The sequence below is a fragment of the Chanodichthys erythropterus genome, chromosome 3, assembly GCF_024489055.1.
Source record: "Chanodichthys erythropterus isolate Z2021 chromosome 3, ASM2448905v1, whole genome shotgun sequence".
NCBI lineage: Eukaryota > Metazoa > Chordata > Actinopteri > Cypriniformes > Xenocyprididae > Chanodichthys > Chanodichthys erythropterus.
In genome coordinates this window covers 13,498,352-13,517,608 of record NC_090223.1, presented here as the reverse complement: position 1 = coordinate 13,517,608, position 19,257 = coordinate 13,498,352, and the positions used below count along the sequence as shown (strand labels likewise).

General features: G+C 35.1%; 2 protein-coding genes across 2 annotated transcripts; one reads left to right on the top strand and one right to left on the bottom strand.

Moving 5' to 3' along the window:
* Window positions 1-12,385: 12,385 nt before the first annotated feature.
* Window positions 12,386-15,687, bottom strand: LOC137008646 (GTPase IMAP family member 9-like). The gene is made up of 2 exons (XM_067370368.1): window positions 15,584-15,687; window positions 12,386-14,607 (listed from the first exon to the last, which is right to left on the bottom strand). The coding sequence occupies exon 2, from the start codon at window positions 14,603-14,605 to the stop codon at window positions 13,607-13,609; it is 999 nt and encodes a 332-aa protein (XP_067226469.1). The 5' UTR covers window positions 14,606-14,607; window positions 15,584-15,687; the 3' UTR covers window positions 12,386-13,606.
* Window positions 15,688-16,596: 909 nt separating this feature from the next.
* Window positions 16,597-18,940, top strand: LOC137008630 (GTPase IMAP family member 4-like). The gene is made up of 4 exons (XM_067370367.1): window positions 16,597-16,712; window positions 17,329-17,360; window positions 17,453-17,486; window positions 17,600-18,940. The coding sequence occupies exons 2-4, from the start codon at window positions 17,358-17,360 to the stop codon at window positions 18,346-18,348; spliced, it is 786 nt and encodes a 261-aa protein (XP_067226468.1). The 5' UTR covers window positions 16,597-16,712; window positions 17,329-17,357; the 3' UTR covers window positions 18,349-18,940.
* The last annotated feature ends 317 nt before the right edge of the window (window positions 18,941-19,257 follow it).

The window sequence follows — 19,257 nt, the reverse complement described above, 5'->3', positions numbered from 1 at the left end:
AAAACCACAACAGGAAAACATTTGTTCATTCAGTCAGACACAGGAGAATTTGCAGGCGCCTTGCTTGTCAAGAGCGTTGCAAGTCCTCCTGTGATGCAAGTTAGATCAGCATGAAAGTTATTCAAAGCAAAAGATTTTTTAATCAATGAAATCAATTTAACATTAATTCTCTGTTGTTGTCTGAGCAACTTAATTATTTCCTTGGCTGTAGGGCTGATACGATGTTGTCCAAGGGTTGCAGCTCTTCGCTTGCGACGCCTTTTTCTCCATCTTGCGGCAGAGCTTGACTTGTTGGCGTTGGATTCCTTGTTGAATCAAAGCATTCATATCAATTCTAAGTTCATTCGGTCTGCATAAGGGTCTGTCAGCAGAACACATTTTATTTGGATTTGGGCTATCAGGATTTTGATCCTGATAGGCCGATTGCAAAACAATAGAAATCCATTATTTTAAATTGTAATAATAGTTCACAATATTATTGCTTTTTTTTTTTTTTTTTTTTTTCAAATAAATGCAGGCTTGATGAGCATAAGAGACTACTTTCAATAAGAATAAAAATAGTAATGTGTCCAAACTTTTGACCGGTAATACATATGACCCTTTTTTACATTTGAGCCCCTGCCCTTAAGGAACTCTGGACGTCCCTGCTGTGCAGCTCTCAAAGTGCCCACATGGAAAAAACCTATATAAACATATATGTTTCAATATAGGTTTGATATAGGTTTTACATATATGTGACATATATAAAATTGGCCGTTTTCCTATATTATATGTACATATATGCACACATATATGTACACATATATGCACACATATATGCACACATATATGTACACATATATATATATATATATATGTACACATATATGTACATATATGTACACATAATATAGGAAAACGGCCAATTTTATATATGTCACATATATTAAAAACCTATATCAAACCTATATTGAAACATATAGGTTTATATAGGTTTTTTCCATGTGGGACCAATTTCACGTGTTCGTGTAGCGGTGTGTTTTCTGCGTTGTGTCGTAATCAAAGACAGACTGCGAAAAATCTTGCCATCAGGTCCTCACTTTATTCTGTATAACACAAATGGCAATATATGAGGACTTGTGCAGCATACAAACAGCATGCGGCAGCAACGCACAACGCTGAGAAAGAGAGATATTAAAAGTAACTTAAGTAAAGAAAAATAATCAACGAAACATCTGAATGTACATCACAGAGGGGTTTTGGATTACAATCATACAAATATATCATGTGAATTCAGCTGTTACATGAAACATGGCCTTAATTGAATCACCGCAAAAACTTTGTGCGACCTACCGCTGTGATGTCTCATGCAGACTGGGAAGCAGCAAAGTGCGTCAACACCCCAAGTCAGCATGGCGGCAGGAAACCCCAAATATGGTCATGGCAAGTGGAATCACAAAATAATTGTCTAAATACATAACTGCTACATTCGCACATACATAAGTTCTTGCATAATTTTTTTCGTTAATTCTTAGTTTTTGCCTTGATAATAGAAAATATGAGCTAGGCATCATGTATGACAGTCAAAAATGAGATATGAGCTACAAAATGACCAGATCCTGCCATTAGCTATATAGAAGACATATCTTGTATGTATAGGGCATATATATGGATATGAAGAAGCAATACAGGAGACCTATATTTCCTGTATATGCACATATATGCACCTCAATTTTGCCTATATGTGGCATATATACACATATATGCAGTATATGCGCATATATGCAGCATATATATTATCATATATGTGCATATATGCAGCATATATGTACATATACACTGCATATAGGTTTCATATATGCGCATATATCCACATATAGGTTCTTTCCATGTGGGTGACAGCAGCCTAATCAACCCACAGTCGTCTGTCATTTGTTAATCAAACAACAAAAGACAAAAATAATCAATTTTAGACTTTGTAGCTTTAATAAAGATTAAATATATTACTTATATTGAATTAATACAGTGAAGACCATGCTGTGTTATTTTACATTTGTTTCTATACCTGAATAGTGATAGACTTACCTGAAAAAACATGAAGCACTGCTTATATAATTTATATCTTTGTGCTAATGTATATCTGTGCATTTGTTTATTATTTTGCAGATGCACTCCCTAGAAAATCAACCCAAAGTCTTTACAAATAGTTATTCAAGTCATCTGTTGAAAAATGTTTGCACGTCACAATATATATGTCAGAAAATCAAAATTGCAATGTCAGTTTTTTTTCCAGTAGGTGAACTGATCACTGCTTACATCTGTTTTCTCTATTGTACATTGTAGGGAGGCTGACAAGATGGATTCCTGTCAGACTTCATGCTCCTGATGAATCAGACACTTCCAGAAGGATTGTTCTTCTGGGTAAAACTGGTGCTGGAAAAAGTGCTGCTGGAAACACAATACTGGGACAGGAAGTGTTTGAATATGGATATGGCCCGTATACAGTAACCAGTAAATGTTCAGATGTTCACGCCACTGTTTCAGACAGATCTGTGTCTGTAGTTGATACTCCTGGATTCATTCACACACAGATGAACACTGAGCAGTTAGTGACGGAGATAGCAAAAAGTGTTTATATATCCAGTCCTGGACCTCATGCTTTTCTCATTGTTCTCAGAGCAAATGACAGATTCACTGAACAGGAGGAACTGATTCCTCAGATGATTGAGATTATGTTTGGTCTGGAGGTGTTCAAATACTCCATCATACTCTTCACTCATGGAGATCTGCTGAGAGGAAAGTCTGTAGAGAAACTCATTGAGAGAAACAGTAGATTAAGAGATCTAGTTCAGCAGTGTGGAGGCAGATATCACATCTTCAACAATGAAGCTCAATATAACAGAGAGCAGGTGAATGATCTACTGCAAAAGATTGACACAATGATAGATCAGAATGGAGGAGGACACTACAGTAATCAGATGTATGAAGATGCTCTGAGATTCAGACGAGAGGAAGAAGAGAGGAGACAGAGAGTAGAAGATAAGAGAAAACAACAGGAGGAGAAACAAAGACAAGGGGAGATTGAGAGAGTGAGAAATGAGACAGAAAAGAGAATCAGAGCAGAATTTGAAGGTCCACCAAGATTTTTACATGAAAGACTTAAACAAATGAGACAGAGAGAGGAAGAGAGAACAAAACAAGAGGAGATTAAGAAAGTAGTAAATAAGATAAGGGAGAGATTCCGTGCAGAGTTGCAGCGTGATCCATTCATGCATATTAAAATATTTTTTGAATCAATAGAGAAAGAGCACAGACAGAGAGAGGAAGAGGCGATAAAACAACAAGAAGAGAAACAAAGACAAGAGGAGATTGAGAGATTGATAAAGGAGACAGAGGAGAAAATCAGAACAGAATTAGAAGGTCCACCAAGATTTATATCACGCCATATATTAATGAGAGAGGAAATAGAGAGACAACGACCAGAGGAGATTGAGGGATTGATAAAGGAGATCGTGGAGAGAATGAGAGCAGAAAATGAAGGTCCACCAAGATATATATTAAAATGTATATTGAGGACGCTAATGAGTAAGATTAATGAGGAAAGAAATAGACAACAACAAGAGGAGGATCAAAGACAAAAGGACATTGAGAGCATGAGGAAAAAGACAGAGGAGAAAATCAGAGCAGAATTAAAAGCTGAAAGGTCTGAACTAGAAATTCTTAAAGTGGAGATACAGAGAGAGAACGAAGTGAGAAAACAACAAAGACAAGAGGAGATTGAGAGAGTAATAGAGGAGACAGTGAGGAGAATCAGAGCAGAATGTAATAGTCCACCAAGATTTGTATCGAGGCAGAGAGAGGAAGTGAGAAAACTACAAGAGGAGAAACAAAGACAAGAGATTGAGAGAGTGAGAAAAGAGACAGAGGAGAGAATCAGAGCAGAGATTGAAGCTGAGAAATCTGAACTAGAAAGACTTAAAGTGGAGATACAGAGAGAGAACGAAGTGAGAAAACAACTAGACAATAAAAGATAACGAGGAGAGAGAGAAAGGAGAAAGTCAGTGGAGAAGAATATGAACAAGAAGCAAGATTGAGAGGAATGTGTCTGTAGTTGATGCTTCTGGACTATTTGACACACAGATGAAACCAGAGTAAATTATGGAGATGGTGAGAAGTGTTTATTTATCCAGTCCTGGACCTCAATTTTTATTTATGTATGTATTTATTTATTTATTGTGAAATTAGGAGAAATTAGGAAAAATGACTGGAGGCAGAAACAAGCAGTGGAGTTAAACCCATTTTTTCAGGGTTCTGCATCATTATATTGTTTAGTGGATCTAATGGTAATAAAGAGGAACAAAAGATGAAGTAATGAAGACAGATGAGAGAAGAAGAGTATAATCAGTGAAGAATAAAAGAGGATTCAGCTATTAAAGGATGGGCTAAAATCACTGCTACATGCTTCGTCAAGCTGCCAGTTGAAAAAGAAGAAAGAAACTCATCCTCATCTTCATCATCTTCCTCACTGCTGTGATCCACCTGGAGAACTCACGAACAATACAGTATAAAACACCTGAACAACTGTAAACAAACATCCAGCTGATGAGATGTTCTGGATCAGAGACCGTAAGGTAGAATATTTAATATAATGGTAGATTAGTGTTTATTTTAAATTGAGATTTCAACATTTGTTGTATGAGGTCAGTTGTTCAAACATCATTCTCCATCATTTTGTGTCCACAGAGCAGAATGGTTTCTATCTGCACTATTCATCATTCGGCTGCATGATGATGATAATGAGGTGAGCTGTCACACAACTTTCACAACTAGTTCATCATTTTGTCAGAGTCATCTTTGGTAATCAAAATGACACAATTAAAACATTTTTCTTGTGAAAATAATTTTTTCATGCCTTAAAAAAGATTGAATGTAACTCTACACATTTGCTTTATATAGTATATATGGTTTCATGAATATGCAAATTAGTCTCCGCCTCTACTCAATCACACAGGTTTAGAGAAAGCTCTGCAGAAAAGCGGAAGTCATCATAGTTAAGTTCATTTCTATAGCGCTGAACCAGAGACTACATTAAATATATTTTGTGTTTCCATTTGCTCAAATATCACAAGAAAAACTCCACAACAGTGTTTTTACTACTTTCAAAAAGAGATTGATAATAGCAGTCAGAAGAGAGAAAAACATAAATTTTACCGTAACTCCCGTATCCGCTGTATTAAAAAACCCTCCAGTAGCTTTAACTAGTTTCTTGTAATTTAATACAAAGGTAATATAATACTACAGTGTTATTAATTTATATTAATTTTTTTTTTAAATGAAAATATAAAAAACTTTGCAGGATTTACGGTTGATGGCCGTTAAAATGCTTCATCACAGTCTGCCACAATCTGGTCACATGTTTGTGATGGCAGGAAACTGCTGTTTTATTATTAAATTTGATAAACTGCTGTTTTAAGGAGAAAATACTCAGCAATGGTGCTGACTTTGAATTTGCACATGGTTTGTCTTAAAGCATATTAAAAACACTACATAGACATATAAACAACATTAAAAACCTGATTTTCACCACAGGGGGACTTCAACAATGTTTTATTCTTACTGAAATACCACGCAGACTTTTATCAGTTAAACTGTTTTCATGATTTCAGAAGCCCGTTTCCCATTCTTCTCTTCTGTTTATGTTACAGTAATAACCTCTTTTAAGCAGATGCTGTCATGTGCTACTAATGTACATTATGCATGTTTAATGTAAACAGGTTTTCATTATGCGTCATGCATATTTTTGATGAAAAAAATCGAATGCATTTAGTGTGTTAAAGCACAAAGAACATTTTAGTGCTGCTCATTTGCTTTTCAGATATTTAGTAGACCTTTCTTGATTATTTTATATAAATTAATGGGTAACACTTTACAATAACAGTACATGAATAACCATGAATTAATGCCTAAATTAATAGTTACTTCCACATGAACTCATGATTAGATAAGATATGAACTAATCATGAACTAATGAAGAGTGATCCTTAACTACGACAGGAGTCATAAGGATTCATGCATGAAAACAGCAGCCTTAACTACGCATTAATACATGTTTGATAATTAATGCATTAATTAACATTTAGGGGTAAACTAAATAAATCAGCCTCCATAAGAGTAAACAAGAAGTACTCTGAATTTGAATTAAACGTGATTTAATACTGTCATAATTTACACTGTAATATCATAATCTGCCATCTGCAGCTTTGTGACAAATAATTGCAATGGCACATGATTATTTAGCCATTAATTACATAGATCTGTCTAATCAAATGTGGAAAATAGACTAACTACCACTAATAAATTTAATTTGGTCTAAACTGTTTTCTGATTTTTATAGTTCATTTATATTTAGTCATAGCTAAATAGTCATAGTTTATTCCCGGAACTAAAGTATGAAGGGTTTGTTTCTGGCGGGACCCTCATTAGTGGCGCACGTTAGGTGTTCTATTGCCACGTTTGTTGTGTTGCTGGCATTTTAAACTAATAAATGTTGACTGCTTTGGTAAGCCGAATTAATAATTAAAGACATATTTACATGTATGTTTTATTGGGATTTTCAGGAGGTTATGTGCAGTTATTAACTGTATTTGTATTTTTGTCATTTAAATGTATATGCTTTGATTAGCATTAGCTTGTGGTCGCGCGCTATTTTACATGTAAATGTGCCTTATGTGTGTCTTTACAGGTATGTTTATGGCTTGCTTTCAAGTCCATATATGTTTAATTATATAAATAAAAATAAAATACAAATACTTTTTATTTTAGTTTTTTTGTACAGAAACAGAAACTGTTTAGGATGTAAAGGAATAAGGATGGAATAAGGATGACACTCTATAGTGTTTATTCATATATTAGTTAATGATGTGTGATATGTGCATCATGTCATGACTTTACTTGAGGGGGCACAATCATAATTAACTACTTACCAAATTCAGCTCATGATTATCATTAACTTACTATCAAATACACATGTACTAACACGACTATTTAAGTAACTTATTCAGCCCAGTTAAGTGATGTTGTGTGACTTTTCAAAAAGTCAGAGAATGGAGGTACAGTATATGATCACGGCCTGCGTCTGGATGGAGAGTGAACTTCTGAATCTGATCCCAGCAAACGCTCCCTTACCTTAGTTCATGTTTCCTGTTTGGTTATTTTTTTGGGAACCGATTCCTCAGGAACTGATGTAAGTCACAGTAGTTTAGTTTGATAGGAAAGAATATCACAAAACAGATTAAGACCTTTTAAGATAAATAGTGTATTTAGTATTTTATATGTTTGATAAGGAGGGTCAGTGAAAATAATGGCAAACTAATCCTGTGCCTTTCAGTAATGTTTATAATGAAGCTGCTGATGTCAGTAGTTTAAATTCTGACAAGAATAAATTGTTTAAATTTATTTCAAAGTCCAAATATGTATTATTCCTTCTTATAGAGACTGTTTGATTTAGTTTACCCTAAATGTTAATTAATGCATTAATTATCAAACATGTATTAACGCGTAGTTAAGGCTTCTGTTTTCATGCATGAATCCTTATGACTCCTGTCGTAGTTAAGGATCACTCTTCATTAGTTCATATCTTAACTAATCATGAGTTCATGTTGAAGTAACTATTAATTCAGGTATTAGTTCATGATTATTCATGTACTGTTATTGTAAAGTGTACCAATTAATGTTTCTAGTTTGCAGTAGATTGGATGGCCACAAATGTATACATGCTTTTTATATGTTTGTATTAACAAAATCACATTTTTAACAATTGCAAAAACGATAAACGGCATATTTAAAAAAATAAATAAATAAAAATGCTGTGTTATTCTCCACACATAGCACGTTCTGAACCCTAAATGTGTTTTGTCAGAAAAAAGTTTGTTGTTTTGTTAACTTGAGGTGATCAGCACTTGAATTGACACACACCACTTCTTGCTCTTCTTGGGAATGTTGCTTATGTAATGGTGATATTAAGTGGAAAAGAAAAACTTTAAATAATTTTAATCAATTATCAGCTATCAAACATGGTGTAAATTATTTTCCATTCAGTCAGTAACTGCTCACTGCTCTAACCAAGAGCTTTACATGAGAGTGGCAGTGTTAATAAAGAATTTATTTTTTCAGGCATCAAAAAAGATCGGCTCTGCAACATCGCCAACCAATCGGATGAAAAATAGGGTGCCAATGCCTGGAAACTGAGGTGGTGCTCGCAACTCAAGTGAAAAGGCAGCCAAAAGACAATTAGTGAAAGACCACATTAAAACATTTACCTGCAGAGTCAGCCGTTATACCCGCCATGGAGCACCTGGCAGAAAGTATCTTCCAGCTGACTTGAATGTGGAAAAGATGCATGAACTCTTCCGCCTTCAAAATGATGAGCACATGACATACGCTTTGTATTATAATGTATTTATGTATGACTTTAATCTGGCATTTGGACACGCTTGAAAAGATGTGGGCAGCACCTGTTCAATTCAAGACAGCTGTACCTGTATAGTTTTGGTGTTGTTTGCCACCGTGGCCTTGTTCAAGATCAGAGTAAAGAGGACATTCACCTTTTGACATGGTTAGAGAGTGAAAACAAGAAAGACAGCAACATGGTGGCCTCAGCTTTGCAGTATTATTTGGGTACTGTCGATCAGCATGAACTCAGGGAGCACAACACCTTGAGGCTTTTCTCAGATTCCTGCTATGGGACAAAATAGGAACATTAGTGTGCTATCAATGCTTTTTTAACACCTTTAAGCCAGTTGTTGCTCTAAGGATCAACTGTGTCAGGAAAGAAAAGAAGGCTGATGTGCTGAAACTGCTAGGTAAGATAGGATAAGATAGACTTTATCATGGCCGCTGCAGCACTTGCACACACACACACACAAACACTCAAACACAGCAGCCAGTGATGGAGAAGGTTCAGGACAGTTTGTCTTTCATCCTCCCTCTAGGTGAATTAGGATTTAATCTGAGAGTTTACAACTTCTAAGGATGCACTGGCTGGTGTGGGAGGTAACCATGTTGGTAGGCAGGACTTGGAGGAAAGCAGTGATGAGGACTGCTAGGTTAAAAGGGATAAGATAAGATCAATCTTAATTTGGATTTGCCACAGGAGTAATGATAGAGGGTCCAGGAAAGTCCAGGATGGTCTTACTTGTCTCACATTCTCTTTATAGGCATGAAAACAGAGGTAAAAAAAAAATGTTTTAATGAAAAACATATTTTAATTAATATTGCAATTATTGTGTGTTGTGTATATTGTGTTGTCTCATAAACTCTTATTAATATGAATGCTGACAGATATGAGAGGACTAAATGCTGTGAAGCACTGAGTAAAAAATAATGTTTTAAATGTTTAAAGTTTTTTTTTAGGTTTAATTGATTTTTAATACTGTAATGTTTGTGTTGTGTACAGTGTTGTGTAATAAACTCTGGATTGCTGAATAATTTTTAATATTGCTCATTAATGGGCTATTTTTACTGTGTTTACTTGTTTTAAGTTATAGAATGTTGAATATTGCACTTTACAGCAATTAAGCAATTACTTGGTATTGTTATTACACTCAACAAAAAAAAATATACAGAGGAGATTGAGATTGAGATGTTCTTTGGTCATCATTCTCTTCACTCATGGTGATCTGCTAGAAGAACAGACAGTAGAGAGAATCATGGAGAGATACCCTGCTTTAATTATTGAATCAACATCACTTCAGTCAGGACCACTTAAGTCAAAAATTACAAGAGACAAAATTTAGTTGATTTTTTATTGGCATATTTTGCTAAAGTTACAATTTGGCGGTATGGCTCTGTTCTAAATTCCCAGTCCTTTTCATGAGCTCCATGAAAGCCAAGACCGGAAACAGCAGCAGCTTCTGGGGACAACCTCCCATTTTTTTTTAAACTAGGAGAGCAGCAGAAAATCCCCCTATTGAGAACAGAGCTGCATCAATGACAACAGAATGACACTGATTAAGTTAAACACAAGTTTAAGGAGGAGCTGGGGAGGAGGTGGGTTGTAAGCAGCCAAGCAAGCAGAGAGATGGAAGCTGCGTTTAAGTAATGCGCCTTATTTTAGAGTTGCCAATAAAGTCCAAAGAAACCGGAGCAGCTGATAGCGGAGCTTGACTATTATGAGGCCTGCCTGAACTAACGCTGAATTTTTGCACCCACAATTAAAGTTGAAAAAAATACTGACATTTCATCAAAATGTAATAATCTTTTACTAATAATTTGCTGATCTTATCCCAGACCAAAAGTGGTTATTTGTTATTTGTAATAGATTATAGTCACCAAATTAATTTTTATATTTAAAATGCAGGCTATTATAGCGTTTTGTTGCTTTGTCCAAATATTTTGTGCATTGCTTCTTTAAGGTTTTTCATTGTTGTAATCTGTAATATAATAGTCATTTGGACTCAAATAAACATTTTATCTATCAATTTATTTATTTTTGTGTCAGACAGATTAATATCGTCAGGTTTAATTTGTAATGGATGACTGGCTGACTGTGTGGTAAGGCTCATTGATTTTCCTGGTACCTTTTTTGCAATTAATTGTGCTCAGAATGTCTGTCAGAAAACTAAATGCACACCTTAATGTTATTATATAGTTTTCTTTTAGCCTGCGAGAGGAAAAGAGCTGAATTCCCAGCTTACGTGTAATTGTGAATAAATCAACTGTCAAGACTGCAGTTACACCAGTCCACCAGCAGAGGACCTCATCACTCCACTACTAACCACAGCCAGATTCACATACATAGACTACTAGATGCCTACTAAATGTTTATTTAACATCTGACAGGAAAATATTCACTAAGTATTGCAGATGATGAGCACATCATAACATAAAATAGACATCTGAGTGATGAATTTGTGCTATTATGTAGAATACACTGTTGTCAACATGCTAACATTACATGAATGTACAGTAATGTAAATACACAAATAAAAATTGTATTAAATGTATGTACGCATTTATATTATAGTATTATAACTATAATATACACTAGAAAAAAGGATTTACAAAAATCACATTTACATTTGTACATTTGACAGATGCTTTTATCCGATGTGACTTACAGTGCTTTTATTACAGGGATGATCCCGCTGGAGTAACCTGGAGGAAAGTGTCTTGATCAAGGACACACTGGAGGAGACGCTGCAGAGATCAAACCAGCAACCTTCTGCTGACCAGCTCAGTGGTTTAGACCACCACACCACAAAAGTAATGAAGCCAAGACAAAAATTAGCCTTTAATTGTATAAATATGCAATTTAGTATGGCAAGAAACTGAATTCTGACATGAATGAATTGTGAAATGTTTTAATCTGTTTATTTAGTCATGCTGATGGAGAGCACATGACACAACAGCAGTCAGATTCTCCAGCACATCTTCTCCCACTCCTGCTTCAAGGTTGAGGGGTTCAGCGGTCCATCATCATCTTCCTCATCCTCTGGATCAATGATGTCCCCATTGAGAAGAGCAGCAGTGAGGGACATGATGGATGAAGGTGTTCATCAGCTGCTTGATCAGAATAAAGCCACAGAATTGGCACAGCTGTGTGAGATGGTTCACAACCTGTAAATAACTGATTGTCAGAACAATAAGTTTGAATAAAGCTTTGTTTTGTGTGTTGTTGACTTGTATATGCATTTATTTATTGTGATGGTTACTTTTATTCATTCTTTAACTCATTTATGTTTCCTATTGTTGTCAGTAAATTGATACATGTAATGCGGTCAGCTCTATGTTTTTGGGAATTTTACAACAGCTTCAAATGCGGCTCAACCAATCAGAATCAAGAGCCGGAACTACCTGTTTTATAATGTTAAAATACCAAACATCCAAAGTACTAAAATCTGCCTTGAACCTTTATAATATACTGATAACCTCCATAAAACAAGCAAATTGAATAAATTGAAGTAAAGACTAATTTACAGAAGGTGCACAGTGTCTTGCACACATATATAAAACACCATCATGGTAACATGCATACAAATAGTCATTAGTTTAATTTAGTAATTTGTAAGAAATATTAATTTATAAGAAAAAAAGAAAAAAGTTACTTTGATGAAAAAACATCTAATGTGAAATCTCTTACAGAGTAAGATAATATATCCCATTATATTTACTCATTGTATATAGTAAAGCAACTTATCATTAACAAATTAATACGTTTTTACCGATGTTGTTGGCCAAAGAAAAGATGATTTTAAATATAATAATTTAATATATATAATGTGATTGCTCTCATGCCACAAGCCAGTCAGAAAATTTGTTTCGAGTATCAAATACATTTAACCTTTTTCAGTGAACACAAGAATCTCAGCAGTCAACTCAATCTAGATGTTTTAATCAAATCTGGAAATACAGCGCAGCACGAAATTAGCCAGAGGTGAATTATCACAATTACATGATCTGACATATATCATTTCAGATTTTAAGTGAGGTACAAAGACAAAAGCCAAGCACACAACACAATAAATAGAGCTTTGCTCATTGCAGTGTTGTGTTTTTTAAATGAAGTTGGGCTAGGCTGGGATCTTTAAAAGTCTATTTATTCTTCGAGTCTCTAGCTAGTTTATATGATGTGTAATGATTGAAATGCACTTAAAAATGCACTTTCTCTGTGGAGGAGGAAATCTTCAGCTGCCCCTCAGATCATATTTCACATATCATATAAAAAAAAGGATATGTTGTATAAATGCAACCTGGACATATACATTTGCCATGTTGTCTTTATTTCTGGCATCTTTACTACAGTCGTCAGTGTCACATGATCCTTCAGAAACATTTCTGATTATTATTATCAATGTTGAAAACATTTGTGCTGCTTCAGATCTTTGTAGAAATGGTGATTTTTTTTCGGGATTTTTTGATTAATAGAAAGTTAAATGAATAGTATAATTACATTTATTGAAACATTCTTTTGTAACATTATGAATGTCTTTACTGTCACTTTTGATCAATTTAATGCATCTTTGTTGCATGGTATCACAGTTTGATCATAAATCATAAATATATGGAATATGTTATAAGGGACTCTTTTCATGTACTCCTACTCACCAGAGTATAGTAGGAAAATATGCATTTTCAGCTTGATTAGCTGGTTTAGGTGTGTTTAATCAGGGTTGAAGCTGAATTCTGCAGGTCTGTAAACCTCCTTGTTGCTTTAAAGGTACAATAAAAATAAAGTTGATTATGAATCAAATATATATGGATAATTTGACTCAATATGTCCAGTCACTAAAATATTTAGTAAAAAATATTAAATAAAATTGTTCATTCTTCAGTTCATCCAACAACAAAAAAGAAAGGAAGGAAGGAAGTCGATGGCTGGTAACAAACATTCTTCACAATATCTTTTTAGTGTTCAGCAGAACAAAGAAACTCATACCGGTTTAGAGCAACATGAGGTTAAATAAATGATGATGGGTTTTTCATTTTTTTGTAAACTATCCCTTTAAGCCCAACAAAACTTGTAAGTTGTCCATTCAAATAGCTATTCATTCACTGAAGATACTGCTGGTTTATTACATTCTGCACAATGAACCGTCTGTGCATCCATTTATTATAATCATCCATAATATCAATATAATATTTTATCATGCAAATTCCAGAAGAGTGTAACCCCAACACCCCCCAGTGTTCCTCTCAATAATGTAGCTGATAAACCTGCTGGACCCACAAAACACCCCGTGATCCCTCCAGCAGCACAACCACACATGATTTCCAGCAGATCAGATTTCAGATGTACTTCAGTGAATCTCCTGATCCTGTGATTGTTGTATATCTGTGTGCAAACGGCTCCTGAAGCGGCTCCTGTCACTGCTGACAACACACCTCCAGCACAGCCATACAGAAATGATTTAACATCAAATGAACCTTCATTCCTCATATTAACACAACCCAGAGCAAACACAATAACAACACTGACTGCATACAGGTATTTGGGCTTCATAAATCTCAGCAGAAATACTCTGAGCGACTGATCTTTAAACATCTGTAACGTGTAGCAGCTGTTTTGATTGTCAGACACCATTCGTTGGATCTTCATCAGGAGTTTGGTGACCTGATCTCTGTTATTCAGATCTTTGTTGTTCAGCAGGTGAAATCTCCCTCCACACTCTTCTGTTAGTTTGGACAGCTCTGCGTTTTGTCTTATTAGTTGATCAAGAGATTTATTCTGAAGTTCTTCTCCGTGTGTGAAGAGGACAAATGTGTGTTTCATGGCCTTCACTCCAAACATCTGCTTGAATAAAAACAGGGTATCCACATCTTGCTGAGTAAAAGTGTGTAAAGGGAGAACCAGAAGGATCACATGAATTCCCGGAGAACACATGTTCAGTCCTCTCTTCAACTCCACACTCAGATCAATTTTAGATGAATTAAAGAAGTTTGGAGTGTCCAGCACAGTAACTCTTCTGTTTGACACTTCAGCCGTGTGTGTTTGGCATCTGTCAGTGATGGAGGTCAGGCTCCGACTGGATTGAAACACATTTTCACCCAGGATAGTGTTTCCAGAAGCGCTCACTCCTGAACCGGTTTTACCGATCAGCAGAATCCGAAGATCGACAGTTCGCTCCATCACTAAAAAACACAAGACATATTGCGTATTTATAGGTATTATTATTCTTTAAGCTATGTTCATTCTTAAAAGAGCTTTAAAAATAAACAGCAATATTCACTCTGTTAGTAGGGGAGCGCAGGGCACAAACGTGGGGTTTAAATACTTCCACACATGCTAGCATGAAGAAACTTAGCATATTTACTAGTTGCCATATCGACAATATATAGAGAAAAATTGCGCCAAAATTCAAAAATCTTTGGGAGATATCACTGAACATTTATTTAAAGGTGCCATCAAATGTTATTTTACAAGATGTAATATAAGTCTAAGGTGTCCCCTGAATGTGTCTGTGAAGTTTCAGCTCAAAATACTGCATTTGTACTGTCTCGTCTTTGTCTTGTGTTCTGTGGAGGGAGAAGAGTGTTGAGTTCAGCTCTGTGATTTTCTGAATGTCTTTCTTCATCAGTTTGTCTGTATATTGTTTTGACCAGTGCTGTATAGCTGTGTTTTACAGTGTTCATTGTCAAACTACAAAATTATTTAAATTTGAATTTCTAAAAAAATGCTATTATTTTATATGAAAAAATAATTATTGTCTTTTATTGACAAAATATTTCAGTTTGTCATGTATAGTATTTTAGATCAGATAACATTTTAAGCTGTCATATGTTCATGTTACAATGTTCTCTACCTATGGGGCATGTTGTCACATTTCCCTTCTCTTCTCTCGGGGTAAATAAAAGTATACACTGTATTAATGAAACAAAGCCACATATTTGTGAAATTGATGTGGAACAAAATAAGTTCTCTGAACCCTCAGAAGATTTACACAAACTGAGAAAGTCAAAAAGCGTTGTGACCCGCTATCCGCTATGTTCAGCATCAGCTCGTCAGTATGCTGATGTTAGATATCGCGTATAATAATAAAAAAGGCTAGGCTACTGATCAAGTAATTAATACGAATTGCATTCGTATATAGGACACAGGTCGCCTTACCGTTTGTTCTGTCTCGGTTGTTGATCCAAAGAGGTTAATATGTGCAGTTGATTATGCTCAGGTTGACAGCAGCACTGGCGCTGCAAAATGGATTTCAGTGGCTTCATCAAAATGGCGTCTGTACTTTCACTTTCGATTGTCCCGCCCCACTTCTGAACTCCACAGCTCCATTGTTCTTGTTCAAGTTATGTTTTTTCCCAAGCCTACAATTTTTAATGCAACAAAATCGACGGTAAAATAAGACGTGGATAACACACGTTCACTAATGCTGTATCTAGGCTAGGCTACTCACAAGTAAATCAGGGTTATTTATACATATGAGAGAAATCAGGGTTCACGTATTTCTGAGTCTCAACCAGTCGACACTGAAAATGATTCACTCTTTCTAGACAACAGAAACATCTGCTGGTCAAACGTGTGTAAAGCGACATAGGGAAAATGCAAAGATGACTACTGAAAAAAATGTTTTATTTAGCCTATTTGTTTCTTTACTACAGGTTTTATCCACCTGTACTGATCAAACTGTTGTTGTTGTATTGCCTGGGCCTAATAGAGAAGGTTCATGAATCACATCATGAGGTTTCTACATCAGCCCAGAGTAACTAAATCTTCAATACACTATAAGTCTTCAAGACTTTCATATGATGATCATGTAAAGAGAGCTCAACTGCTGCTTGATGAAATTAGGTGAACTTTATCTCAGGTTTGTATTTGATCATATTTAACACACAAAGGTTGAAATGAGGCCCTTAATGGGAAAATATGTGATCAGTGAAGTTTCACAATAGTCCCTGATGATGATCTTTGATGTAATCCTGTTATATAAGTGATATAATTGTCCCACAAAACATTATAATTAAATGTCAGTATAGTTTCAATTAGACTTTTCTTATATAAAGGTAAATCTCAAGTTATAATTTATAATCATGTAAGAATAATGACTGTTCTCTGTTATTTCACAGGAATTCAACATCTGCTGTGTCATCTTGGATTCAGGAAATTTCCATTCTGACCTCTTTTCTGCTCTGGTGGGTGGAGCTGATGACATCTGATATGTTTATAAATCTGGGATCGTTCAAAAACTGAAACTAAATTTACACAGTTCAAGTGTCTGAAGATCAGCATTGCAGTGAGTATTTTTAAATTCTTACACTTTAATAGCAGATTTAACATGGTTGTTTGATGTTGTTGTCTTCTTTCTGTTCAGTGTGTTATAAAAATAAGACACAGGGAGTGTGATAGATGTGATAATGCTGCAGTTGAACTAAACATGGAGTTGAATGAGGGGATTTCATGTCATTATGAAACTGAAAGAGTCTATAATGGGTGTGGAGGCTGAGGAAGATTTCCTCAGAGCTGCTGGAACAAAAGATGAACAAAAATGACTGCAGTTTTGTGTTCAAAATCTGTGAACTGGGTGTTTTATTATGATTTACTGCGTAAACATGACTTAATTGTATCCCTTTTACCAGCTTCATGCTTCATACCTGTTGATATGCAAACATTTCAGTAGATCTATCATTTATATCCAGATAAAATCACACCATGATAAAATTAGCTGTAAATCGACTGGAGATCCAACAACAAAAACAGGAAGTCAGAAGCTCTGCAATTTGTTTTTATTTACTTTAGTTTAGTATTGAATAGAAAGGAATGAAGTGAAAGAGGAACTTGAGGGTTCCTCTATTTCATGTTTCTGATCAATTTGTGTGCAAAATTATAATGAAAATTTGCTGTTTTTACAGGTCTTGCAGCAACAGGACGACAGCAGACAATGGTATAAAAATTTGGACATTTTTTCTTATAGAAAAAAAATGTTTGTTATGATTTTAATACTTTATTATGAATGTGTCTGATAATCTCACACAGGCTGAGAATCTGCGTCAGAGGAGGAATAATGCAGGTAAATCTTGTATTGACCACACACACACACACACACACAATATGTGTACAGAAATAATATCCATTGATGATGTCTCTTCCTGAGTTTTTCTCTCTTCCTGTTGGAACATGTAGAAGCTCCACTGCAGAACAATAGCAACATTAATATTGTCCTCCTGGGGAAAACCGGAGTTGGGAAAAGTTCTGCAGGAAACACCATCCTGGGAGAGAACAGATTCAGATGTGGACGAAGTCTGTCTGCTGTTACAAATATATCTAGTGTTGAGAGAGCAGAGATTAATGGCAGATCTGTGTCTGTCATCGACACTCCTGGGTTTTTTTGTACTAATCTTCCAAAAGAGCAGCTCTCGAGGGAGTTTGCGAGAAGCATGTATCTTTCTGCTCCAGGAGTTCATGCGTTTTTATTTGTTGTGCCATTCGGGAGATTCACAGTACAGGAGGAAGAGATACTGAAACAAGTGCAGCAGGTTTATGGTAAAGAAGTGCTGAAGCATGTTATTATCCTCTTCACGTACGGGGACGAATGTGACAGAGAGAATATACAGGCAGAGATTGAGGGTAATGATGTTGTCAAAAGAGTCGTAGAGAAATGTCAGGATTATCATGTGTTCAACAACAGAGATCTGACTGACAGACAGCAGGTCAATGATCTACTGCTGAAGATTGACACAATGATAGAGTGGAACAGGTACTACACCAATGAGATGTATGAATGGGCACAAATGACCACATGGGAAAAATTCTGGAAAATGCTTAAGGAGTTTTGTAATGCAGTAGTTGTTTTTTTCCAGAACCTGAGTAAAGATTTTGATTGTAGCTATTGGACACGAAGAATGGCACCATATATGAGAGTCTCTACATAATCAAAATAATGCATAAAATGCATTTATTATTGCATAAAACCTGATTCAATAAAACCTATAATGTGGGACAGCCTGCTCTGCTTGAGGGAAAATTATGTAAAAAAATAAATAAATAAATAAATAAATAATTGATAACTGAAATCTCAATCTTTAGGGTGTGAACTGAAAGTCTCATTATATTTTAGCTACATCGTACTTCCACATGTTTGAAAAGATAGTTATTAAATGTTAAATCAGATCATATTTGGTCCTCGGTTTACAAGATGTAGTACTTTATCTTTACGTTTTATTAATTAAGAAGAGTCTTGTGTAAATATATCCTCTCTGAATACATGAATATAAAATACTGTGTCTTTTTATATTCAACAGGCACCTTGCATTATGCATTATATATCTCAACAGTTTAAGTTTTGCCTATTAAAAAACACTCTAAGAAATGTTTCCTTATAACTTTTTGTCAAAATGTTACAGAAGATCCTCTGCCCTATTATTGTGGTGTTGTGCTGTTTCTTTTTTATGCTTAGTGGACATTTTATTCAAAGTGTCATTTCCGTTTTGTATATGTTTATGGTGTTCATTATATCTATTCAAATCTGACAGATACTTAAATAAAATTCTAAAAAAAAAAATACTAACAAGGCCTTATTATCATGTTATTTATTTATTTATTTATTCTGAAACCTTGAATACATTTAAGGTCAATTAAATTCATGAAAGATGGGATGTGTTTGGTTTGTTGTGCGGCATAATGTTTTGCTGAGGATTATAAAACTGATAAGTTACCTGTGAAATTAAGAAATGAATGGTAGCCATTTCCTCAATGTCACACACCTAACTAGCTGTCACACATCTCATGTCTTGTACAGTATGTTTACACAGGGGCATACATTTCATCTGACAGTAGGGGGG

What these genes read in the sequence shown, in the direction of transcription:
- LOC137008646 (XM_067370368.1), bottom strand. Translation starts at nt 14,605, where the DNA reads ATGGAGCGAACTGTCGATCTTCGGATTCTGCTGATCGGTAAAACCGGT.
- LOC137008630 (XM_067370367.1), top strand. An exon ending in TCAGAGGAGGAATAATGCAG is followed by an intron (nt 17,487 to 17,599) that starts GTAAATCTTGTA and finishes TGGAACATGTAG; the next exon opens with AAGCTCCACTGCAGAACAAT.